Consider the following 25589-nt stretch of genomic DNA (forward strand, 5'->3'; position numbering starts at 1 on the left):
TCGCCAACGCTCCCCTTTTCCAGCCCTTTTTGTCAATATCCTGGAGCTGGGGTGGGCGGAGGGGAAAGGGAATTTTTCTTCCTCCTCTTCTCCCCGAGCAGCCAAGAGCCAATCGACATTCCCGGCTGTGTGTGGCGAATGAAATCCCATTTCTATCCAATATTTTTTTACAAAAAGAATGAAGGGGAGGGTTTTTTTTTTTGCAAAACCTCCTTGCAAGCAAGCTGCTTCTTCCGCAGCAGTACGAAAAAAACCAACCCACTGGGTGGAGAGGGGGTGGTGGTGGCGGAGGAGGAGGGAAAAGGGGGGGCATCCAGCAGATTCTCCAACGTGGATTCGCTTCCGAGCCCGCTTTTCTGATCCATGCCCGGCCGAGGAAGGCGCTGCCCATGGGAAGAGCTGTGCTGACTTGTTACAAGGATCTGTCTTAAAGAGGGGGGGGGGGGAAAGGGAGAGAGAGAAGACAAAAAAATCAATCCACAGACTGTGTGTTCAGGCGCTCCCCCCTTCGCCAGCCAGCCAGCCCCCCCTCCCCACCTCTGCTGGAGCAGGGCTCTCTCTCTGGTGGGCTTAGCTGCGTTCAGACCCACTCTTCTCGGAGAAGGAAGGGGGTCCCCGGCAGTTTGATGGGGACTCGAAGCAGCTGGGGTGTCGGGGGGCGAAGGGATTTTGGAGGGGACTGAAAAAAAAAGGGGGGGCTCAGCCATGCAGAGGGCCAGCGTGCTGGGCATGCCCGGCCCGGATCCCGGTGGATCTTATTCCCAGCAGTTCAAAGCCATGAGATTCTCTTATCACATCGAAGGGGGGGCGGCTTCGCCCCAGATCCGAGCCGGTAAGTGTAATTGGGGGGGAGGGGATGGGGGAGGGGATGGGGGATGCGTGCTTGCTTGGGGAAGGGAGGGGGTCGTGCATTTTCTGGAACTGAACCGGAGTGGGGGAGGATGCTTTTTTTGGGGGGCTTGGGCAAGGGAAGCGGAGCGCAGTGGTTAGAGCAAAGGGGGGACCTTCTACCCCCGCGAATCCAGATGCCATCCTAGACTGGACTTCTCCACTTGGGGGGTGCGGTGCAGTGGTTAGAGCAGCGTGTTGTGATGGATGGCCGGGGTCGTTGGGGGAAAGAAAGAGATGGTGTCTGGTGGCGTTTTGGGGGTGGTGTCCGAAGGAGCAAGGGGAGCTCAGTGCAATGGTTCGAATCAGGGGAGCTTGTACCCCACAAGTCCAGATGCTGTCCTAGACTGGACTTCTCCATTTGGGTGGTGCGGTGCAGTGGTTAGAGCAGCGTGTTGTGATGGATGGCCGGGGTCGTTGGGGGAAAGAAAGAGATGGTGTCTGGTGGCGTTGGGGGTGGTGTCCGAAGGAGCAAGGGGAGCTCAGTGCAATGGTTCGAGTCAGGGGAGCTTGTACCCCACAAATCCAGATGCTGTCCTAGACTGGACTTCTCCACTTGGGCAGTGCGGTCCAGTGGTTAGAGCAGCGTGCTGTGATGGAAGCCAGGGTCGCTGGGGGAGAGGAAGGTGTCTGGTGACATTTTTTTGGGGGGTCCGAAGGCACAGCCAGCTGTGGATATTCCCCCCCCCCAATTGCTTTGGAGCAGCTTCATTCGGTAAGGAGGATTCAGAGGAGAGGTTCCTTTTCTCTGCCCCATCTTTGCAAACGTTCTGCTTTAAAAACGGCCAGAGAGCAACAGACTCTGGGCCGGCAGTCTCCTGCCCCGATGCACTTACAGTTCCCGCCGCTTTCTCGGGCCTTGCAACCCTGCCGTTTTGCTTCCCGGCTTTGCAGTTTCCCCCAAACCTGCAACAGGATGAGCAAAGGCAGATTTGGACAAAGAGGGATGCAATGAAATCTCGGTGGGGGTTGAGAGAACATCCCCTTCTAGGCCTGTGCTCCGCCCGCCTCCCCCAGCATCTTGTCTAACGCTTGTGGGTACCCCCAGAAGGAAACTTGGCATCTTTTCGCCTTGTGGATGTAAGGCATTCTGCTTCCCCTTGTCTTGATCTCCATACTTGCGTGTCCCCAGCGTCCACAGCTGTTCTTCGCTTTCTTGGCCGCGGTCGTTCGGATTGCTTCTGTTGGAGGAGGTTTCCCCTACTCTGAATCTGCATCAAGTGTACCGGTGGAACTCATGGCTGCTTGCGCTGAGCGCTGGGCGGAAGGGATTGTTCCTCTCAGCCGCACATTTCCAGAGATGCCCTCTCTGGAATTAAGGCCAGGGTTTGGGCCTGATCCCCAAAATGCATCCTGGTAGATGAGATTGCTGCTGTTGTCCTCGGAGGAGGTTTCCCCTACTCTGAATCTGCATTAAGTGTACTGGCGGAACTCACCGCCGCTTGTGCTAAGCGCTGAATGGAAGGGGTTGTTCCTCTCAGCTGCACATTTCCAGAGATGCCCTCTCTGGAATTAAGGCCAGGGTTTGGGCCTGATCCCCAAAATGCATCCTGGTAGTTGAGATTGCTGCTGTTGTCCTCAGAGAAGGTTTCCCCTACTCTGAATCTGCATAAAGTGTACCGGTGGAACTCATGGCTGCTTGCGCTGAGCGCTGGGCGGAAGGGATTGTTCCTCTCAGCCGCACATTTCCAGAGATGCCCTCTCTGGAATTAAGGCCAGGGTTTGGGCCTGATCCCCAAAATGCATCCTGGTAGTTGAGATTGCTGCTGTTGTCCTCAGAGAAGGTTTCCCCTACTCTGAATCTGCATAAAGTGTACCGGTGGAACTCATGGCTGCTTGCGCTGAGCGCTGGGCGGAAGGGATTGTTCCTCTCAGCCGCACATTTCCAGAGATGCCCTCTCTGGAATTAAGGCCAGGGTTTGGGCCTGATCCCCAAAATGCATCCTGGTAGATGAGATTGCTGCTGCTGTCCTCGGAGGAGGTTTCCCCTACTCTGAATCTGCATTAAGTGTACTGGCGGAACTCACCGCCGCTTGTGCTAAGCGCTGAACGGAAGGGGTTGTTCCTCTCAGCTGCACATTTCCAGAGATGCCCTCTCTGAAATTCAGGGCAGGGTTTGGGCCTGATCCCCAAAATGCATCCTGTCGACACGCATGTGTGAGTTGTACCTGGGGAGTGGGGTGGGGAGTGGAGTAAATGTACCTGTTGGCTCCTGCCTGCTGTGAAAAAAAAAACATTTCTGGAGATACTGGCACATTTGAGTCACTCTTGCAAGTTTGGTATTCTTAGAAACCTTGGTGGAAAAAAAACGGCGGCAGAAATTATTTGAAAAGCAAACCAAAAAACCAAACAAAAACCCACCCCTTCCGTTACAAATATCTGAAAACTGGGTACCTCTTCCCAGCCCTGAGGGAGTGGCTGCATCAACCTCCAGGCATTGGGGCCGGCACTTCCCATTACCGGTCATGCCCGGTTCCTGCATCGATTTGGGCATCAGTGCAAAATGATGCTTTCTACTGGCTGGAATTGGATTCTGCGGGGGCTGAATAACTGGGTTCTGCCCATAGCTGTAGGAAGGCATTGGACAGGACCAATTCCATTTTTCAGGAGACCTCGGGTAGACAGATAGGGGCCCCTATCTGCCCACCATCAGGGAGGGGATGTGGCTCAGTGGCAGAGCATCTGCTTGGCCTGCAGAAGGTCCCAGGTTCCATCCCCGGCATCGCCAGTTAAAGGGACTAGGCAGGTAGGTGATGTGAAAAACCTCCGCCTGAGACCCTGGAGAGCCGCTGCCGGTCTGAGTAGACAACACTGACTTTGATGGACCAAGGGTCTGAGTCAGTGTAAGGCAGCTTCATGTGTTCAATTCTAACTGTATTTGAGGGGAGGGGCTGTGGCTCAGCGGTAGAGCATCTGCTTGGCATGCAGAAGGTCCCTGGTTGAATCCCTGGCATCTCCAGTGAAAGGGACTAGGCGAGTGGGTGATGGGAAAGACCTCTTCCTAAGACCCTGGAGAGCCGCTGCCGGTCTGAGTAGACAACACTGACTTGGATGGACCAAGGGTCCGATTCAGTAGAAGGCAGCTTCACGTGTTCATGTGTTCATGTGTCTCCCTTCCCTTCCCACCCCACCTGCCTGCGCATTCCTCTCCTGCTCACAAGTCCTTCTGTCGCCTGGTGCATGGCTGGGGGGGGGGCAGCGGCAACGGGACCCACCAGAAGCCCCTGGGCCCTGGCATCCGCCCCACCTAAAGTATCCTGACGCCAACCATGGATACTTTCCTGGCCCCTGTTTTGTTTCTTGACAGGGGGGGGCAAGCCCTTCCCATCTCCACCCCTTTCCTTTGTTGATTCAGACTGGGGTAAGCTTTGTCTTGTTATGCGCCAGAGCCCACACCTGATGCGACTGGGGCTCCATGGGGTGAGACACTGCTGTCACCACGTGCAGAAAACTGCAGAGGCACACCTATCTCTCCTGGCTTCCTTTTTGCTCGGCTGTCCCGCTGGCAGCAATTTCTGGAGCGCCGTAGTGCTTCCGTCGCGGGAGAAAGCCTACACCTCCTCTCGTTTTTTGCCTCTTCTCTCCCCTCCAAAGCGTGATTTATCCGCTGGGATGTGCTCCCCTTCTTGTGTAGGAACCCAGGAATCTTGGCTCCCAGCCTTCCTCCCCCCGCCCACCACCCCCAGTTTTAATGTCACAGGCCCACCCACTGCTTCCTTGAGCAAAAGGGGGGGGGAGGAAGCAGAAGGAAAAGAAAAGGCCCCGTGTTGACTACCCCCGGTGATACAGGCCAGGATTGTTGGGTGGCAGCGGTTTGGGAATATGTAGGCAAGTCCAAGGTTGGGGAGTGGGAGTGACTCCAGATTTTGCTTTGCTTACTCCCAAGCCTGCCCTACCAAGCACGGTGTATTTTACGCTTCTCCTGTGCCGAACGGCAAAAGACGCCCAGATGCGTCCAAACGCTCCAGCTGGAACGTGTCTGTTCCTAAAGAGCGTGGCTCCCCGGGTGTGCGCTTGCGCTTCCATCTTGCAACACAGATTTTTTTTTGCATCCACAAAAGAGAGCCTTCCTTCCTTTCTTTTTAATCGTTGCGGCTTCCAGTAGGAATTGCCCGACTTGCGTTGCTTGAAAGGAAGCCTGCTGGAAACCCTGGCTTCTCCAGAAGGTAGAAGAGACGTCTCATTACCTGCTTCGGAGAGCCAAGTAGGACTTCTGCGCCCTGGGTTCCCTGGGATCGGATAGATTAAAGCGGAAGGATGCAGGCGCTGACCCGGTGGAAAGTAGGGTTGAGTGATGGGAAAGGGAAGCTGTAGAATCTACGGTGTGTTCGGGGCAAGGATCAGACACATTTCACACTACTGTTCAGATATTCTTTCCGCCCGCCTGTGGCAGGCGCACTGGAGGGGGAATCCGAGTTCTTTTGAACCAGGAGCCAGCCAGCGCCGTCCCTTCTCCGCTTCCAGCTTCAGCGACGGTTCCAGCTCCGATCTCCCCTCCTCCTCCCGTCTTCCTTCATTACAAAGCCTCGAGGAACGCTGCTGGGTTGACATAAAAGCAAAACCACATCCTGGCTCCAGGGAAAGCCGCAGGGGGGACAGCTTGGGGGCCGGAGCCAGGCTGGGGAGACAACGGGAAGACCTCCTCCTCCTCCTGGCCCTTCCCGTGGGAGATGCTGCGCGTGGTCGCAGCGGATTGAAGGGGACCCAAAGTGGAGAAGGGCTGGAAGAGGAGTGCCGGAAAGCGGCGTCCGAACAAGAGGACCGTTCCAGATGGGTAGCCGTGCTGGTCTGTTAGTAGCCAAATTAAGCAGGAGTCTGGTGGCACCAGGAAGGATCGCTGGAACACATTTTGTTGGTCTTTCAGGAGCCAGTGGACTTGAGCCGTGATGGAGGAATGTCCTAGACAGCTTCCCTAAATCAAGGGAGCCATAATCAAGACTTGGCGGGAGCTGAATTGAGCGGTTCCTTTGGCAGCGCTGACTTTGCCCTTTGGTTAAGGCAAACCGATCAAAGGGAGAGGGGGAAAGGGACGCTAAGGGTGGCGGCTCCAAAAAAATACCCGGCATTTACTCCTTAAAACAGTTTGCAGTTGATTTTTATACCGATTTGTTATTGTTAACCACATTGAAATACATGTACGGGTTACAAAACCTAAATAAATAAATGAAGAAGAAGGAGTTGGTTTTTATATGCCGACTTTCGGTACCACTTAAGGAAGAATCAAACCGGCTTACAATCCCCTTCCCCTCCCCAAAACGGACACCCTGTGAGGTAGGTGGGGCTGAGAGAGTGTGACTAGCCCAAGGTGACCCAGCTGGCTTCGTGTCTAGGAGTGGGGTAACAAATCCAGTTCACCAGATTAGCCTCCGCCGCTCATGTGGAGGAGTGGGGAATCGAACCCGGTTCTCCAGATCAGACTCCACCGCTCCCAACCACCGCTCTTAGGGTAGCGCTCTTAACCACTACACCACGCTGGCTCCATGCCATACCCCCAACCTGAAACAGCCTCCGGGAACCAGTATTTTCATTGTCGGGGTAAGCACTGAGGTCCCTGCATGCCTGAAAACCTAAGTGTTTTAAAACGGACAAGAACTGCAGTTTTGTCCAGGTTTACACGGGGACAACTTCCCTTTGTGGTTTATGTTTCAATCCTGTGCCATTTGACTCTCAGCTTGCCGATTCGGAGGGGTTTAGGTAACTCGGCGCAGGATGGCGGGGTTGACGAGGCGGCGTTCCTGCCTCGGATGCCAAACTGTCCTGGGCCAAGCTCTGACAATATCAGGGGGGTGTCGGGAGCCGCCCTACCCGGAGGGCACATCTGGGCGATTCCTGCTCCTTCTCCTCGCTCGCAGGCTTTCCAGGCTCGCCCCACCATCTCTTTCTTTCCATCCATCTGGGCGAGAAGAGCTATCTTTAGAAAGGGGCCGGGCTGGGGAGCTCGGGGGGCCGCGGTAGTTCACTGTGTCAGCAGCAGCAGCTGCCTGGCTCGGAGTGGGGAGGGGAAGGCGAGGCCTGAGACGGGAGGACCGTTGCAGGCCGGCTCTCGTGTGCCAACGGCCGGATCCCGAGGTTTGCAGCGCCTGCCAGCAAATTCATTTTCGGATGGGGCTGTGCTTAACCGCCGTGCCAAGGATGTATCGTGGTGACGTTGCTCCGGCACTGCAGCACATATAATGGCGGCGGCGGGACCATCTTTCTGTCTCTTGCCATAGTCTGCAGATTTCAGATTACTAGGGTTGCCAGGTCCCGCTTTGCCAAGGATGTATCGTGGTGACGTTGCTCCGGCACTGCAGCACATATAATGGCAGCGGCGGGACCATCTTTCTGTCTCTTGCCATAGTCTTCAGATTTCAGATTACTAGGGTTGCCAGGTCCCGCTTTGCCAAGGATGTATCGTGGTGACGTTGCTCCGGCACTGCAGCACATATAATGGCGGCGGCGGGACCATCTTTCTGTCCCTTGCCATAGTCTGCAGATTTCAGATTGCTAGGTTTGCCAGGTCCCGCTTTGCCAAGGATGTATCGTGGTGACGTTGTTCCGGCACTGCAGCACATATAATGGCGGCAGCGGGACCATCTTTCTGTCTCTTGCCATAGTCTGCAGATTTCAGATTACTAGGGTTGCCAGGTCCCTCTTTGCCAAGGATGTATCGTGGTGACGTTGCTCTGGCACTGCAGCACATATAATGGCGGCGGCAGGACCATCTTTCTCTTGCCATAGTCTGCAGATTTCAGATTACTAGGGTTGCCAGGTCCCGCTTTGCTAAGGATGTATCGTGGTGACTTTGCTCCGGCACTGCAGCCCATATAATGGCGGCAGCGGGACCTTTCTCTTGCCATAGTCTTCAGATTTCAGATTACTAGGGTTGCCAGGTCCCGCTTTGCCAAGGATGTATCGTGGTGACGTTGCTCCGGCACTGCAGCCCATATAATGGCGGCAGCGGGACCATCTTTCTCTTGCCATAGTCTGCAGATTTCAGATTACTAGGGTTGCCAGGTCCCGCTTTGCCACTGGGGGGAGGTTTTGGGGGCAGAGCCTGAGGAGGGTGGGGTTTGGGGGAGGAGGGACTTCAATGCCGTAGAGTCCAATGGCCAATTTCTCCAGGGGAGCTGATCTCTATTGGCTGATCTCTGCCGGTTTGGTTATTACCTACGTTGCTGTTGAGCTGTATTGTCAGGTTGTTGTCTAGTTGTATTGTCAGGTTGTGGGATATATATGGTCAATCTGTGTCTATGTTTATTTAATAGAAACATCATTGCACTAATATTGTATAATGCACTAATTTTGTATAGTGGTCTACGTTGCTGAAGCATGTTTTCCTACTTTGCTACTTTCCACCAGCAAGTATTATTTTGCTTGTAGTCTCCAGATGGTGGCTGGAGATCTCCTGCTATTACAACTGATTACATCAGCTCACCTGGAGAAAATGGCCACTTTGGAAGGTGGATGTTATAGCATGATACCCCATTGAAATTCCTCCCCTATCCCAAACCCTGCCCTCCTCAAGCTACAACCCCCAAATCTCCAGGTATTTCCCAACCTGGAGCTGCCAACCCTACTACAACGCCATGCATACTTTCTTAGGACTGGGGAACTTTCCTCATTGCATAGGATTGAATTTCAAATCGTGCTAGCTGGGGGAAAAACCCTGCGTGTATAATAAACATTAATTATTAGGAGCCTATAAATAGCTAGGCGGTGTACTGGAGTAAAAAATCATAGACCAGCCCCAACTACAGTTTTAGCAATCTACAAAGAGGGGAGATGAGGAAAAAACAGGAAGGTGCTAATGGGGAAAATGTACCTCTTGTTTTTACGTAATTGTTTCCAAGGTCCTGGTTGTCAAGTATTTTTCCTACGGGAGGTGCACTAAAAGAATGGAACAAGTGGAAGAAGTAGAGTCTGGGGGCAGGAAGAAAGAGCCATGGGCCTGGATGGGAAGGGGGGAAATCCCACCCTGTAGTTAGGATTGCCAACCTCCAGGTACTAGCTGGCGATCTCCTGCTATTGCAACTGATCTCCAGCTGTTAGAGGTCAGTTCCCCTGGAGAAAACGGCCCCTTTGGCAATTGGACTCTATGGCGTTGAAGTCCCCCCCCCTCCCCAAACCCCCCCCTCCTCAGGCTCCGTCCCAAAAACCTCCTCTGGTGACGAAGAGGGACCTGGCAACCCTACCTATATTCCCAAACGCTGCCAGCGTGCCAAGGTGCATTTACTGCACTTTGGTTGCATTAATCCCTTGCCAGTTTTGCTTCACATTCTTTCCCTCTCTGGGTTGTCCCCTACGCCTCTTTCGAAACCCGGGCTGTAGTTTCCTCAGGGCAGAGGCCTGTCTTTTGTGCCAGCTGCTCTGCAACGTGCCGTTGTCTAAACAATGCTCATCTTGCCTGGGCCGATCACCGGTGTGTTAAGATGTCAGTAGCAATTTGGCTGCATCTGCGTTTGCAGGAGCCGATCGAGAAACACGCGCGGGGCTCATTATTTGGGTGCGTGCGAGGAGGCTGAATTTGGGTCTTGGTTCGTCCCCTGTTCCCAGTTCCTTATTCACTTTTCCTAGTTCCTAAAGGACACGGAGGACAATTTGAAAGCTCTGCGCGCCAAAAGGAGGTTTGGAGCACCACGTATCGTAGGCCCCCACATTCAGGGGGCTGTGCCCTCCAAGGGGGCGCTTTCTGGGTCCTGGTCCCAAATCCAGTTCTTGTGCCAGGTGCTCCCAAGTGGGGTGCCCCCAGGACAAATGCACATACAGGCACCGAGGCTCACCTGCACCCCAAAACAATCTCTCTCTGTGTGTGTGTATAAGGCAACATAGGGGAGGGGACCCAGAAATGGGATCTAGTCAAAATGCAAAGCTCGGACTCTTAGCATTTTAGCGGGCTCGTTTTTTCCATCCACGCCAAGACTTTTGTGCGATTTCCCCCCCAACTCCCCCCTTCCGCCACCTTCTATTTCCTGTTCTGTGGGACGCAATGGGTTAACGCTCCCCCCACCCCATCACATACAATACAGCAGGGTGAGGGCAGGATACGTCCAGCCGCACCACCCACATTTGGCTTCTCTTCCCTCCCAGCCTTTCCTTTCTTTTTTGCCGAGCCCTTAATATGTTCCATATGGACCCGTGATGTGCACAGAAGCTTCCGGATCGCCCGGGGGGCCGTAGATGCTAGTGGGATGGACAAGAAAAGCATCCTGAATCAACCCCTTGGCGCTACCCCCTTACGATGGGTATATGGGGCTTTCTTGCTTTTATGCTGGATTTTAGCTTCCCGGGAGGGGTTTGTGTGCAAACTGATGCACGAGCCGCCGTCTTTCCCCAACCAAGTGGCGCTTATCCTGGGTGTATTCCAGGATTGTTAGTTATGCGCTCAGATCCCTGTTAGTATTTTATCTGGAGACAGGACGCCATATGTCAGCATGTACTCTTTTGTTTTTTAAGGGTAGAAGCAGAAGAAGAGGAGTTGGTTTTGCTATGCCGACTTTCTCTACCGCTGAAGGGAGACTCAAACCGGCTTACGATCACCTTCCCTTCCCCTCCCTGCAACAGGCACCCTGCAAGGTGGGTGGGGCTGAGAGAGCTGTGACTAGCCCAAGGCCACCCAGCTGGCTTCGTGTGGAGGAGCGGGGAAACAAATCCGAGCGGGGAAACAAATCCAGTTCACCAGATTAGCCTCCGCCGCTCATGTGGAGGAGTGGGGGAATCAAACCCGGTTCTCCAGATCAGACTCCACCGCTCCAAACCACTGCTCTTAACCACTACACCACGCTGGCTCCCTCCTACACCACACTGGTGTAGGGGGATTTTTGGAAAGTAGGGGATAGGGGGATTTTTTGGAAAGTCTCCCATGAGGACGCTGCTCCTAGCATCCTACACAGAGTTAATTGTCCTACGCTGGCCAGTATCTCCTTCCTTAACCTCAGAATAGCTTTTACCTCCCTCCGGTTTCAAACTATGCCAATGGCTTTGTTCGCCGGACGTTACTCCCGAGCACCACGGGCCTCTTGCCTATGTATTTGTGGAGCCGTTCCAGAGGACCTAATTCATTGCGCCTTATTCTGTCCTCTTTACACAGAGCCCAGGTCTAAATTTCTCGGAGCGTTTCTAAAGGACCTAAATCTTTGTTCGGACCCAGAGAAGCTGCTCTTTCTCCTGTCCGACGCCGATCCAGATGTTTCCTACAAAGTGTGGCTCTTTGCTTTAGCAGCTAAGAAAATCCGAGCGAAAGCTGTTTTTAATCAAGAGGAAGAAGAGTTGGTTTTTATATGCCGACTTTCTCTACCGCTTAAGGAGGAATCGAAGCGGCTTACAATCACCCTTCCCTTCCCCTCCCCACAACAGACACCCTGTGAGGTAGGTGGGGCTGAGAGAGCTGTGACTAGCCCAAGGTCACCCAGCTGGTTTCATGTGGAGGAGTGGGGAATCGAACACAGTTCTCCAGATCAGAGTCCACCGCTCCAAACCTCCGCTCTTAACCACTACACCATGCTGGCTCTCAAGGTGTTTAACATATTTAATTATTAGCTTCTTGGGGGTCAGGCTGTTTAAAGTTATTTTTAAGGCTATTTTAATGTTCTGTATGATAGATTGTGATGGCCTTTGGCCACACAAAACAGCATGGTGTAGTGGTTAAGAGCGGTGGTTTGGAGCGGCGGACTCTGATCCGGAGAACCGGTTTTGAGTCCCCACTCCTCCACATGAGCGGCAGGCTCTAATCGGGTGAACTGGATTTGTTTCCCCACTCCTATACACGAAGCCAGCTGGGTGACCTCGGGCTAGTCACAGCTCTTAGAGCTCTCTCAGCCCCACCTACCTCCCAGGGTGTCTGTTATGGGGAGGGGGAGGGAAGGTGATTGTAAGCTGGTTTGATTCTTCCTTAAGTGGTGGAGAAAGTCGGCATATAAAATCCAACTCTTCTACTTATCACTCCTACACAGAGTTAATGGACCCATGCTGGTATGGGGCTGGCCTGCTTCTAAGTCCATCGGATCCACTTTCTTCTTCCTGGATCTGAGGACCCTGGATCCCAGAATGTGGCCAGGCTGCCTTCGTGTGCTCTGTAATTTTGACAAGCAGGGCCTTTAATTTGCTGGGAGCTGGACACAGCTTTAGAGAGAGAGAGAGAGAGAGAGAGAGAGGCTTGCAGGGTGGAGTCAGGAGAGAGACCGTGACCCGGCTGAGATTTTTAAGTCAGGGAGACGGCAGCGGGCTCGATGCCCGAGTGCCAAAATGCCTCGCCTTTTGGATGGAGAAAAGCCCCAGACCTTATTGTTCCTGATTTGCAAAACACAATTGCCCACGCGTTGAATAATGCTACAAAGAAATTGCAACCCTGGCTAATTTAACAAACTAAGTCTATTCACCGTAGGGTTGCCCACCTCCAGGTGACCAAGTTAAATTAAAGGAACAGCGCAAAAAGCTCAAAGAAGAAACAACTATTCAATATGTTTACTAACCACCTACTTAACAATTAATCAACTGTGAACATTCACATACATAGTTAATAAGCAATACATAATTCATAAACGTACAACACACATCCTACACATGGATAATACTATGCAGAGTACAATACTCAAATTCTGCATTCATAACAGCCCCTGGAAAATAGGAATATCCGTAGACAACAGCAGGTAAGTCCCGCACAATGCTACAGGGCGAAACAACAGTCGCTTGGTGCAGCTTCGACAAATCCAGGAGTAAAGGATACCATCGAAAGGAGAGTCCTCCCAGGATCCAACGATGAAATGAAATGAACAGCAGAGTAAACCGAAGAAACAATGAAGCAGGCAAGAACGTGTATTCTAGATAATCACACGTTTCGTATTCTTCTTCAGCTTGCCAGTCTTCAAGAAATAAGTGCCACGCTCCTAAACAGCTTGATGACATTTCCAATGGAGCAAAAACTGCTCCAGACATCATGCCTGTATAAGATCCCTGAGGGTTCACACATTAAGCAAATGGACCTCCAGGTAACAGAAGAGATCTCCTGCTATTACAGCTGATCTCCAGCCGACAGAGATCAGTTCCCCTGGAGAAAACGGCCGCTTTAGCCATTGGACTCTATGGCATTGAAGTGCCCTCCCCTCAAACCCCGCCCTCCTCAGGCTCCGCCCCGAAAACCTCCCGCCGGTGGCGAAGAGGGACCTGGCAACCCTACATGACCCACAGCTCACTTCTTGAGATACCTGAACAAGTGAGCTGTGGCTCACAAAATCTCATACACTGCCAGAAATGTTGTTAGTCTTCAAGATGCTACTGGACTCTTGCTCTTTTGTACGGCTAGAGACAAACTAGCACGGCTGCCTATCTTGTTCTTCAAACAGCATTGTTGTGGGAGCTGCTCCGTCCCCTGCTGTGAGGGCAGGGCAGTTTGTGGCGTGTGGAATTAACAAGTCAAATGAGAAATCTTGCTTTGGCTGGATCTACTGGCAAAGGCCACGCTTTGCATTGCTGTTGTCAATCAGGATCCTCTGTCTCTCCCCCACCCGACCTTGATGCTCCGGGCAAGGTGTCAGCCGCATGTAGGTGATTGCTGGACAGTTTTGACACAAATCCTGCTCGGCGCATGGCCTCGGGAGGGTAGGAAGGCTGTCTGCCTCTGTGCCTTATCTGTCTTTGGCAGGTGGGGGAATGGCTGACCTGTGTTTCTCCTTTCCTGTTCACCCCCATGCACAAAGGCATGTGTTTCTCCTTTCCTGCCCCATGCACAAAGGCCTCGGCGCGTCCCGATATTCTGTAGGTGCTGGAGTCAGGATGCCCTTCCAAACCCCGCCGTCTCTCCATGGGGACTTGAACCAAAATATTCCTTCTCTCTCATCCATCCGCGCGTGCATGTTCAAACTGCCTACCTCCTACCCTGCCAGAAACTTTGATCTGAAGAAGTGAGCCGTGGCTCCTACCCTGCCAGAAATTTTGTTAGTCTTTAAGGGCAACCAAGATGGTGAGGGGTCTGGAGACCAAGTCCTATGAGGAAAGGTTGAAGGAGCTGGGTAGGTTTAGCCTGAAGAGGAGAAGACTGAGATGGGAGATGATAACCATCTTCAAATACTTGAGGGGCTGTCATATAGAGGAGGGTGCTGAGTTGTTTTCTGTTGCCCCAGATGGTCGGACCAGAACCAACGGGTTGAAATTAAATCAAAAGAGTTTCCATCTATACATTAGGAAGGATTTTCTGACAATTAGAGCGGTGGAACAGGCTTCCTCGGGAGGTGGGGAGCTCTCCTTCCCTGGAGGTTTTCAAGAAGAGGTTGGATGGCCATCTGTCAGCAATGCTGATTCTGTGACCCTATGCAGATGATGAGAGGGAGGGCAGCTTGGCCATCTTCTGGTCACTGTGTGTGTGTGTGTGGGGGGGAGGTAGTTGTGAATTTCCTGCATTGTGCAGGGGGTTGGACTAGATGACCCTGGTGGTCCCTTCCAACTCTGTGATTCTGTGATTCTATACTGACTCTTGCTCTTTTCTAATGCTATTTCTAATGCTATTGACAGACGAACATGGCTACCCCTCCTGATCTGTCCCCCTTCAGTTTTTGTGAAGAGGGAATGGGGTTTGATCACACTGTAAACGCTTTCCTCTGAAGACAAGTCTCAGGATTTTAATTGTGACCCTCGATGACCTCCGCTGGCTCCATGCAGACTTCTGTATTCTCTTAATACCCCCCCCCCCAAATCCTGGCCTTTGGCTTATCTGTATCGGTGTCTAATCCCCGCTTTGAGACTCATTAATCGGTTTGATTCTGCGTGGCTTGTGTTACCCCAAGGGGGTTGGGCGGCATGTGGGTTGGGGAGTGGTATTTGAAAGCCCGGCAAGTAGAGTGAGGAAGGATCCCGGACCATCTGTTCCTTTCAGTCCCCTGTGCAGATGGTATTAGCACTTTTATGGGGCAGGTAGCCCTTGGGGGATGGAGCTAGCCGGGTTTCTTATTTCCGTGGGGAGGAAGGAGGGGGGCTGCCATTTGCCACTCGGATCAGCCGCCCCCATCACTGGAAAAAAGTACAGCGACTCCTCTATCAAACTCTCACCTCCCATCCGTTCTTATCTTTCATAAGTCAATGTATATTCCACTTTACGTAGTATTATAGGCACAAAGAAAGACCCTTGTCACAAAGATTATAGCTGGGGGGCATTATTTATTTTTCTTTATGTACGTTATTTATAGCCTGCCTTTTTCACTGGCACTCAAGGTGGATTGAACGGAATAAATCAATGCAATTGATTGAGCGGGACATCCGATAGACAATACCATAGGATCTGAGTTACAGAAATCAGGAAACCAACCAGAGGTGAAGCACAGTATATTCCACTTTACGTAGTAATATAGGCACAAAGAAAGACAGGTCCCTTTTCACAAAGATTATAGATTTAGCATTATTTAGTTATTTTTCTTTATGTACGTTATTTATAGCCTGCCTTTTTCTCTGGCACTCAAGGTGGATTGAACGGAATAAATCGATGCAATCGATTGTGCGGGACACCCGATAGACAGTGCCATAGGATCTGAGTTATAGAAATCTGGAAACCTAGCAGAGGCGAATCAGAGCATATTAACATGACATGTTAAACGAGAGCAAAAATTACATAGTAGGAACCTACTTACAGCAGCAGACAGTACGATCTATACAGAGTGGTATAGTCTACAGCAGGGGTGTCAATAGGGTTGCCAGGTCCCTCTTTGCCATTGGTGAGAGGTTTTTGGAGTGGAGCTTGAGGAGGATGGGGTTTGGGGAGGGGAGGGACTTCAAAGCCATAGAGTCCAATGGCCAAAGCGGCCATTTTCTCCAGGTGCACTGATCTCTGTCGGCTGGAGATCAGTTGTAATAGCAGGAGATCTCCAGCTAGCACCTGGAGGTTACAATAAGTGAAAACACCTGTGCCAGAGTTAATGTAAATGTAATTGGAGGAAATGGCGGCACGGGGGCTCAAAAGAAACGAACCACACTGGAATGTAGCAAATAAATTATAATGGTATAAAGGCATTAACCTCATGCCAGTAACCAAGAAACATAAACGTCATATGCGTCATAGCAACAATGCCCATAGATAGCAAAAGAACAAAGAGCCAAAAAATGAAAACGCCCAGGTCGGGAGGCTCCCGCCCGGGAGAATAAAAATTCAATAGTCCATAAATCAAAGCAAGGTCCAAAAAGAAGGTGAGGTGGGAGAACGTGTGGCTAGTCGTTGGTGCACGTTTCAGAAGGCTTTCTTCAGCTCCAGAAACAACTTGAAGGCAACTATAATTCTTTTAAATCCAATTGGGAATCAGCACGTTGTGCATTGACCGTCAGCTGTGAAATTAACAAAAGATTACCGGTATATACATGTTGCGGTAACACCAATTAAATAATGCAAGGTAAAAGTCGGGCTTGCCATCAAAAAACTATGTCAATCCATGCTTACCTAGAATAAATGCGTCTATTTGGAAGTTAAGTGCGCATGTAATTTCATAAGAGCGGTAAGGGGAGGATTGAGGAAATGCGAGGCTTTATAGAATAGTAAGCCAATCGGTACAAGGAAAGGTGGCAAGAAAAACGGAAGGCAGTATCACTGAAAAACAAGACTCTTAAAGAGAACATGTCCTTATGGTAATCTAATTTGATTTGAAGCTTTATATAAAGCAAGAAAGATCAAACTCATTGTTAAGTCCATTAGATGTAAGGGTTTGGATGAGGCGGGATTCTTGTTGGAGTAAAATCTTCTTTGCATCTTGAATGTGGAAAGGTTTCGTTTTAAACTGCCGGAGAACAGAAAACAATATGTCAGTATCAGAATGATGTAGATTGATATAGTGTTGGACGAGAGGTGCATCTACTTTTTTTGCACGTGTGCGCGCCCTGTGCTTGCCTTAGGATTGGTTGGCAACCTTAGGTGTCGAACTCAGTTGTTAAAAGGGCCGGATAAGACATAAATGCCACTTGGTCGGGCTGGGCCATGCCAGCCCAGATTGAGAGTGGGGTAGGTGGGTGGGCTGGATCATTGCTCTCAAGGGGTCAGGTTTGGCCCACGGGCTTTATGTTTGACACCCCTGGTCTACAGTCTGTAACCTTTTACCCCAAGCTTCTTTCTGAACTCTATTGCAACATGGGATGAGCCAATGCAGCCTTGCGTGTGTGTGTGTATGTGTGTGTGTGTGTATGTGTGTGTGTGTGTGTTTGAGGTTCATTTCAGGTGGGGACGGGCCCGAGCTAGGGTTGCCAACCTCCAGGCGGGAGCTGGAGATCTTCTGGAATGACAGCTGATGGTAGAGGTCCGTTCCCCTGGAGAAAAGGGCTACTTTGGAGGGCAAAGCATATGAAACTATACCCCGCTGAGGTCCCTCCCCCTCCCCAAATCCTGCTCCAGGCTCCACCGCCCAAATCTCCAGGAGTTTCCCAGCCCAGAGGTGGCAATCCTAGACTCTGGGCCAAGGCCTGCCTCAAAATCTTGGAAGCTTTCCCCCACCTAGGGTCGCCAGGTCCCTCTTCGCCATCGGCGGGAGGTTTTTGGGGCAGAGCCTGAGGAGGGTGGGGTTTGGGGAGGGGAGGGACTTCAATGCCATAGAATCCAGTTGCCAAAACGGCCCTTTTCTCCAGGGGAACTGATCTCTATCCACTGGAGATCAGTTGTAATAGCAAGAGATCTCCAGCCACTACCTGGAGGTTGGCAACCCTACCCCCCAGGTCAAGGGGAGAGGGCCCTGTTCTATATCTATCTATCTATCTATCTATCTATCTATCTATCTATCTATCTATCTATCTATCTATCTATGTGTGTGTGTATATGTGTATATATATGTGTGTATATATGTGTGTGTGTGTATATATATTTGTTTTTCAATAATATCTGCATATCATTTGATAATACATCCAATATATGTAAGTAAAAAATAAAAAATTAATAAGTTATTAGGTGTACATCTTCAATATTAAATACAGTTGAATATTGACTTCCCCACCTACTTCCTCCCTCCCTACATTATCTAAAACCTCCTTTGTATTCATGATTTCTAGGAGAGGGCCCTGTTCTTGTTCCCGGGTTCAAGAATCCCTGCTGTGACCGGCTGGCCCTGAGGCTGAGCCCCAGTGAATTGGGTTCAGCTGAAGCCTGCCCCTCCCAGAATGTAAATGGAGCAGCCAGGAGTCTCACTCCTGACACGGGGTGGGGCCAGCGCCAGCAGGCGGGCGTGCCAGAGCGGGCAGGGCCCTGCCCCGCAGGTGAGTTCACCAGCGGTGCAGCTGGGTTAAGGTGGAATGAGGCATTATAGAATCATAAGAGTCGGAAGGGACCACCAGGGTCATCTAGTCCAACCCCCTGTGCAATGCAGGAAATGCACAACTCCCTCCCCACCCACACCCCAAGCGACCCCTGCTCCGTGCCCAGAAGATGGGCAGGGGGGGGGAAATCCTCCAGGATCCCGGGAATGCTCGGACTGAGGAGAGAGGAGGCGTTGCTGGATGCTTGCAAATGGACTTACCTGTAGGGCCGACCCTTACGCGTACCACGCCCCCTTGTCGAGAAGGCAAGCAACAAATGAAAGGCTTTGAAAAAATTTTGTGCATATATTTTTAATATTTTTTGCGAAGAGCCAGCGTGGTGTAGTGGTTAAGAGCGGTGGTTTGGAGCGGTGGACTCTTAATCTGGAGAACCGGGTTTGATTCCCCCGCTCCTCCACATGAGCGGCAGAGGCTAATCTGGTGAACCGGGTTGGTTTCCCTGCTCATCCACGTGAAGCTAGCTGGGTGACCTTGGGCTGGTCACAGTTCTCTTAGAGCTCTCTCAGCCCCACCTACCTCACAGGCTGTCTGTTGTGCGGAGGGGAAGGGAAGGGGATTGTAAGCCGCTTTGATGCTTCCTTAAGTGTTAGAGAAAGTCTGCATATAAAAACTAACCTTCTTCTTCTTCTTCTTTTCTTCTTCTTCTTCTTAAAGGGGGGGCTGTGATAAAGATTTTATAAAATTATGCACAGTGTGGAGAAAATGGATAGAGAGCGCGTTTACCCACGATGGGTAATAAATAAGTAAATGAAATAAATAATAATGTTTAGTAAATAAATAAAATGATAAGTCGTCATCCTCCTGAGCGGGTTTCTATTTATTGAAGGGAAGGTACTGAAGGGAATTACGGAGAACGTGACATTCGCATTCGTAAGTGGGACAGCCGAGAATGGAAAATGGCTTTTGTGGGGTCTTCATGTGAGTTTTTTAAAGGAATTATTGATGCATTTTAATTTCAGAGTGTAAAATGGTTTTTTTTTGGGGGGGGGGCATTTGTTGTGCCTTCACAATAGGTCCCTGTGGCTGTTGTCTCCATTTACCAGTGGTGCCAGGAGGGTGGCAGGTAGGGTTGCCAATCTCCAGGTGGTGGAGGAGAAAATAGACACCACTGTACTAGTATCAAAGGATAAGAAATTCAGTACAGGAGCGAAGAATACTTATAAGTGCAAACAAATATTTATATGCCACCGTGTCTAATACAATACGCACTTCATAAATATACAAAAAGAACCATTCATACAGTTGTAACACACATACACAAAATCATCTCTAGGATGGTGGTGAATGGAAAAAGTTCAATAAAAAGTCTACTTACCTGCATGGGATGAATACAGAAGACTGTTGAGCATATCTTGAGAGAAACTGCACCTTTTTATTGAACTTTTTCCATCCACCGCCATCCTAGAGATGATTTTGTGTATATGTGTTACAACTGGATGAATGGTTCTTTTTGTATATTTATGAAGTGCGTATTGTATTAGACACGGTAGCATATAAATATTTGTTTGCACTTATAAGTATTCTTCGCTCCTGTACTGAATCTCCAGGTGGTGGCTGGAGATCTCCCACCATTATAACGGCTCTCCTGGGGACAGAGATCAGTTTCACCTTGACTATTGGACTCTATGGCATTGAAGTCCCTCCCCTCCCCAAACCCCGCCCTCCTCAGGCTCTGCCCATAAAACCTCCCGCCGGATGCCAGGAGGGACCTGGCAACCCGAGGGGACCCCCGCTGTAGGAGTCCAGAGTCCAGCGAAGCAGATGTTCCTTAGTGAGCAATTCTTTGTTTCTGACTTGGTAATGAATCATCGGCCGGCGCCTCCCAAGAGGAAGAACATGCTCTCCTCTCCTCATAACGCATTCATATCAGTCGGTATTTTCAGCGTCCTCCACCTTAAAGGGGCAGGTAAGTTCCTGTTTGGGCAGCCGTTTGAAAAAGGTTCGGCCTGGCATCGCTAGGAACAGAGTCAACACCGGAGGCATTTGGACAAAGTCCTCTGCAGGAGCTGCGGAAAAGAGCCAGAGCGGGTTGCATTTGCCGGGGGTGAGTGGCACCTGGGTTTCTGCTCTTTGCAGCAAACTAATTTTGGCAATGTGGGGGTGGCAATGTGGCGCCAGGAAGACCGGACCTGTGGGAATCCATGCATTCGTCTCAGAGAGGGGCGCAACCAGGGCCGGCGCTACCATTAGGCCAAATGGGCGGTCGCCTAGGGCGCAGGCCCCAGAGGGGCGCAGAAGTGGCCTGAGGGGCACAGTTGCTAAACAAATTAGTTTCTCGGGGGGGAAATGCAATCGACAATTTATATATATATATTTAAGAGAAGTACCACAGCAGTGCTATGGAACAGAATGAATTATAACATCTTATAAGACAGTTTGTGCTTTTATTTTTTTCTACAAGACGTCTGTTTTTTTAAAATTGGTTAGCAATGGAGTTAGCCTTGCCTAGGGCGCAAAAATGACCGGCACCGGCCCTGGTTGCGCCCTTCTCTGAGATGAATGCAAGCTGTGGAAGAACTCCCGCTCATTTCCGCAGCGTAGCAGACGTTCATAGTAGGTCTATGGTGAGACCCACACTTGGTACACTGTGGACAGTTCTGGTCACCACACCTACAAAAGGATGTTGCAGAGCTTGAGAAGGTGCAGAAAAGAGCAACCAAAATGATCGGGGGGCTAGAGCAACTGCCCTATGGGGAGCGGTTAAAACGCTTAGGGCTCTTTAGCTTAGGAAAAAAGGCGGTTAAGGGGAGAGATGATAGAGGTGTACAAAATTATGCATGGCGTGGAGAGAGTGGACAGGGAGAAGCTTTTCTCCCTTTCTCATCATACCAGAACGCGGGGCCGTCTGCTTAAGCTGGAGGGTGAGAGATTCAAAAGAGATAAAAGGAAGTCTTTTTTCACACAACGCATAGTTAAACTGTGGAACTCCCTGCCCCAGGATGTGGTGATGGCTGCCAACTTGGAAGGCTGGAAGAGGGGAGTGGACATGTTCACGGAGGAGAGGGCTATCCATGGCTGCTAGTCAAAATGAATACTGGTCATGATGCATGCCTGTTCTCTCCAGGATCAGAGGAGCATGCCTATGATATTATTTGCTGTGGAACGCAGGCAGGGCAATGCTGCTGCAGTCGTCTTGTTTGTGGGCTTCCTAGAGGCACCCAGTTGGCCCCTGTGTGCGAACAGACTGCTGGACTTGATGGGCCTTGGTCTGCTCCAGCAGGGCTTTTCTTATGTTCTTAGATTGCATCCCATGCTCATTTAAAGAAAGGGAGGTGTTTATTTTTTCCTGGCCCAAAGTGTCACAACATCTCGGGCTATCTTCATGGAGGTCTGGGATCATGGTTCTGTCTCCTGGTTTTGTGTCTGGCTGTGCATTAGGTGACAGGATCCCAAAATTGCAGGGCTAAAGAAAAAAACCTCAAGGTCCGACCCACCGCAGTTCAGTCTCTTTCTCCACCTTACCCTAAGGCTGCTTTTCATGCACTATTGACTGGAGTTTAATAATGATGAATGTCAAATCTATCTGCCGAAGGGATCTCTGACTCTCAAAATCTTATACCCTGGATGTCTTCTTGGTCTTGAAGGTGCTACTGCACTCGAATCTTGCTTTTCTATTGCAGACCATCAGGGCTACCCACCTGAAACGGTCAGATGGTTGCCTAGAACAACTAAGAAAGGAAATAGAATAGTCCTTTAATTTACACCGTCTCCTATTGCCTGGGAGTTATAGTTCGTAATCTTGTTAAACACAGATCTTTAAGCGCCTGGATCCTGGCACCAATCTGTAACCCCCTGCTAGTTCTGCTCCGTATATCTGTCTAAATCTCCTTGCTTTCAATGGGACTTAGGCACAAATAACTTTTTTTTTTTACATTAGGGCCTAGAGGCTTATGAGCCATCCACCGTCTACATAGCATGCTTGTAGAGAGCCAGCATGGTGTAGTGGTTAAGAGTGGTGGTCTGGAGCGGTGGACTCTCATCTGGAGAACTGGGTTTGATTCCCCACTCTTCCACATGAGTGGTGGAGGCTAACCTGGTGAACCAGGTTGGTTTCCCCACTCCTCCAGGTAAGCCTGCTGGGCTACCTTGGTCTAGTCACAGTTCTCTCCAAACTCTCTCAGCCCCACCTTCCTCATAGGGTGTCTGTTATGGGGAGGGGAAGGGGATTGTAAGCTGGTTTGATTCTTCCTTAAGTGGTAGAGTTCTCCTTCTTCTCCTTCTTCTCCTTCTCCTCCTTCTCCTCCTCCTCCTCCTCCTCCTCCTCCTCCTCCTTCTCCTTCTCCTTCTCCTTCTCCTTCTCCTTCTCCTTCTCCTTCTCCTTCTCCTTCTCCTTCTCCTTCTTCTTCTTCTTCTTCTTCTTCTTCTTCTTCTTCTTCTTCTTCTTCTTCTTCTTCCCCCTAAAGCCTTTCCCCACTTTAAAGCCCAGATATGTGGGAAGATTGCAGTTACTAGGGTTGCCAGCTCCAAGCTGGGAAACACCTGGAGGTTTTGGGGATGGAGCCTGAGGAGGGCGGGGTTCGTGGAGGGGCTTACATGGGGTACCACGCCATAGAATAAGTCCCTCCAGAACTTCTGCCAGCATAAACAGTCGTAACCGAATGGGCCAACGGGGCTTATTCTCTATAAGTCACCTCCATAAGTTCAGATATGTCGCGGTGAGGGAGAGGTGCTTATTTTACACATTCCGTAACTGGGTCCTGGTACTGGAAACAGGTTCCTCGGCTTAGCCTTCAACAAATAATAAATAAAAGTGTGTTGGGCCAGTAGAAGGCGAAAGGCGTCTTATTGTTTTGAACTTGATCCTTTTGTTATATCATGTTAATAAAAACCAAGCAGAAAGACACACAAAACTACTGAGACTACTACAAACGAAGTAGAAGGACTCATGCCGTGGATTCCTTTGCAGATAACGTAGTAAACATAATATATAGTAGGAAACATCTCATTACTTAGGAAAAGTTAAACAGTTCAGTAGTAAATACAAGATTAAACAATACGCGATGAGCTAGATGATTAAATTATACAAATCGCCAAACTATTTCTATTCAGCCCTATATGTCGATGGATTCTCAGATAGTTTGAGAGCCAGTGTGGTGTAGTGGTTAAGAGCGGTGGTTTGGAACATTGGACTCTAATCTGGAGAACTGGGTTTGATTCCCCTCTCCTCCCCAAGAGCGGCGGAGGCTAATCTGGTGAACTGGATTTGTTTCCCCACTCCTACACATGAAACCAGCCGGGTGACCTTGGACTAGTCACAGCTCTCTTAGAGCTCTCTCAGCCCCACTTATCTTACAGGGTGTCTGTTGTGGGGAGGGGAAGGGAAGGTGATTGTGAGCCTGTTTGATTCTCCCTTAAGTGGTAGAGAAAGTCGGCATATAAAAATCTGCTCCTCCTCTTCCTCTTCTTCTTCTTGATATAAAAATCCAGATGTTATTGATTGCTATAGCATAACAATAGGGCAACCTCCTGCGGCGTGCGGACATGTTGATGCAGTAGCTAAAAAGGCAAATGCAATCTTGGGCCGTTTCAACAGAAGTATAGTGACCAGATCACGCGAAGTGACGGTATCGCTTTACTCTGCTCTCATTAAACCTCACCTAGAGTTTTTTGTTCAGTTTTGGTCACCGCAATTTAAGAAAGATGTAGAGAAGCTGGAACGTGTCCAGAGGAGGGCAACGAAGATGGTGAGGGGTCTGGAGACCAAGTCCTATGAGGAAAGGTTGAAGGAGCTGGGTATGTTTAGCCTGGAGAGGAGAAGACTGAGAGGGGAGATGATAACCATCTTCAAGTCCTTCAAGGGCTGTCATATAGAGGAGGGTGCCGAGTTGTTTTCTGTTGCTCCAGCAGGCTGGACCAGAACCAACGGGTTGAAATTAAATCAAAAGAGTTTCCATCTAGACATTAGGAAGAATTTTCTAACAGCTAGAGCGTCTCCTCAGTGGAACAGGCTTCCTCTGGAGGTGGTGAGCTCTCCTTCCCTGGAGGTTTTGAAGTAGAGCTAGATGGCCATCTGTCAGCAATGCTGATTCTGTGACCTTAGACAGATGATGAGATGGGGGCATCTTGGCCATCTTCTGGGCATGGAATAGGGGTCACTGGGGTGTGTGGGGGAGGTAGTTGTGAATTTCCTGCATTGTTCAGAGGGCTGGACTAGATGACCCTGGTTGTCCCTTCCAACTCTATGATTCTATTCTATGTTCCTTGTCCCATTATTTCCATGATCTTTTCCCCTCCTTCCATTCCTGGATGTCAGAGGGAAGTCCGGAGAGTGTCTCAGATAATCCTTGATTCTCTGAACAGTTTCTGTGCTCACAGGCTCTCGGTTGTATTTTTTCCATTGAGGGGGAAAAAACCATCCATCTGCGTGACCTGATGCATATTAAATTGGCAGGTCTGGACATGAGTGTTTTGAGTAGCTGTGAATGGGATCGTGTCTTGGAATAATCATTCCAATAAAGCGATGCGAGCAACACAGTCCACACCTGGATGTACCTTCTGCATACATCTCAGCCTCCGTTTTTGACCCCTCTCTTCTAGCTTGTATCTTGCGCAAGAGTTTGTCCAGGCAGATGCTGTTTATTCTTCCCCTCTCGCCAGCCTCCAGGTTGGAGATCTCCCAGAATTACAACCGATCTCCAGAATGCATAAATCACTTATGTATGTATGCATGCATGTATGTATTATGTATGTATGTATTGGAGCGGTGGAGTCTGATCTGGAGAACCAGGTTTGATTCCCCACGCCTCCACACGAGTGGCGGATGCTAATCTGGTGAAGTGGATTTGTTTCCCCACTCCTACACACAAAGCCAGCTGGGTGACCTTGGGCTAGTCACAGTTCTCTCAGCCCCACCTACCTCACAGGGTGTCTGTTGTGGGGAGGGGAAGGTGCTTGTAAGTCGGTTTGATTCTTCCTTAAATGGCAGAGAAAGTCGGCATATAAAAACCAACTTTTCTTCTTCTATTAAAAATATTTATTCCCTCTTCTCCTGGAGAAAATGGCTGCTTTGGAAGGTGGGCTGCATGGCATTTAGGGTTGCCAACCTCCAGGTAGAATCATAGAATCTTAGAGTTGGAAGGGACCACCAGGGTCATCTTGTCCAACCCCCTCCACAACACAGGAAATTCACAACTACCTCCACCCACACACACCCAGTGACCCCCTACTCCATGTCCAGAAGATGGCCAAGATGCCCTCCCTCTCATCATCTGCTTAAGGTCATAGAATCAGCATTGCTGACAGATGGCCATCTAGCCTCTTCTTAAAACTAGCTGGAGATCTTCCGCTATTACAACTGATCTCCGGCAGATAGAGATCAGTTCCCCCTGGAGGAAATGGCCGCTTTGGCCATTGGACTCTACGGCACTGAAGTCCCTCCCCTCCCCATACCCCGCCCTCCTCAGGATCCGCCTTCAAAATCTCCCGCCGGTGGGGAAGAGGGACCTGGCAACCCT

General features: G+C 50.3%; 1 protein-coding gene across 1 annotated transcript in view; it reads left to right on the forward strand.

Annotated features, from left to right (window-relative positions):
- The first annotated feature begins 702 nt into the window (after positions 1–702).
- The window catches only part of FGD1 (FYVE, RhoGEF and PH domain containing 1), a 58760-nt gene continuing 33873 nt past the window's right edge, over positions 703–25589 (forward strand). The window contains exon 1 of the mRNA XM_056867385.1: positions 703–832. Within this exon, the coding sequence (XP_056723363.1) occupies positions 706–832 (127 nt within the window). The 5' untranslated portion in view covers positions 703–705. The remainder of the gene's footprint in view (positions 833–25589) is intronic.

Source organism: Euleptes europaea, chromosome 1, assembly GCF_029931775.1.
Source record: "Euleptes europaea isolate rEulEur1 chromosome 1, rEulEur1.hap1, whole genome shotgun sequence".
In the NCBI taxonomy this organism is placed as follows: domain Eukaryota; kingdom Metazoa; phylum Chordata; class Lepidosauria; order Squamata; family Sphaerodactylidae; genus Euleptes; species Euleptes europaea.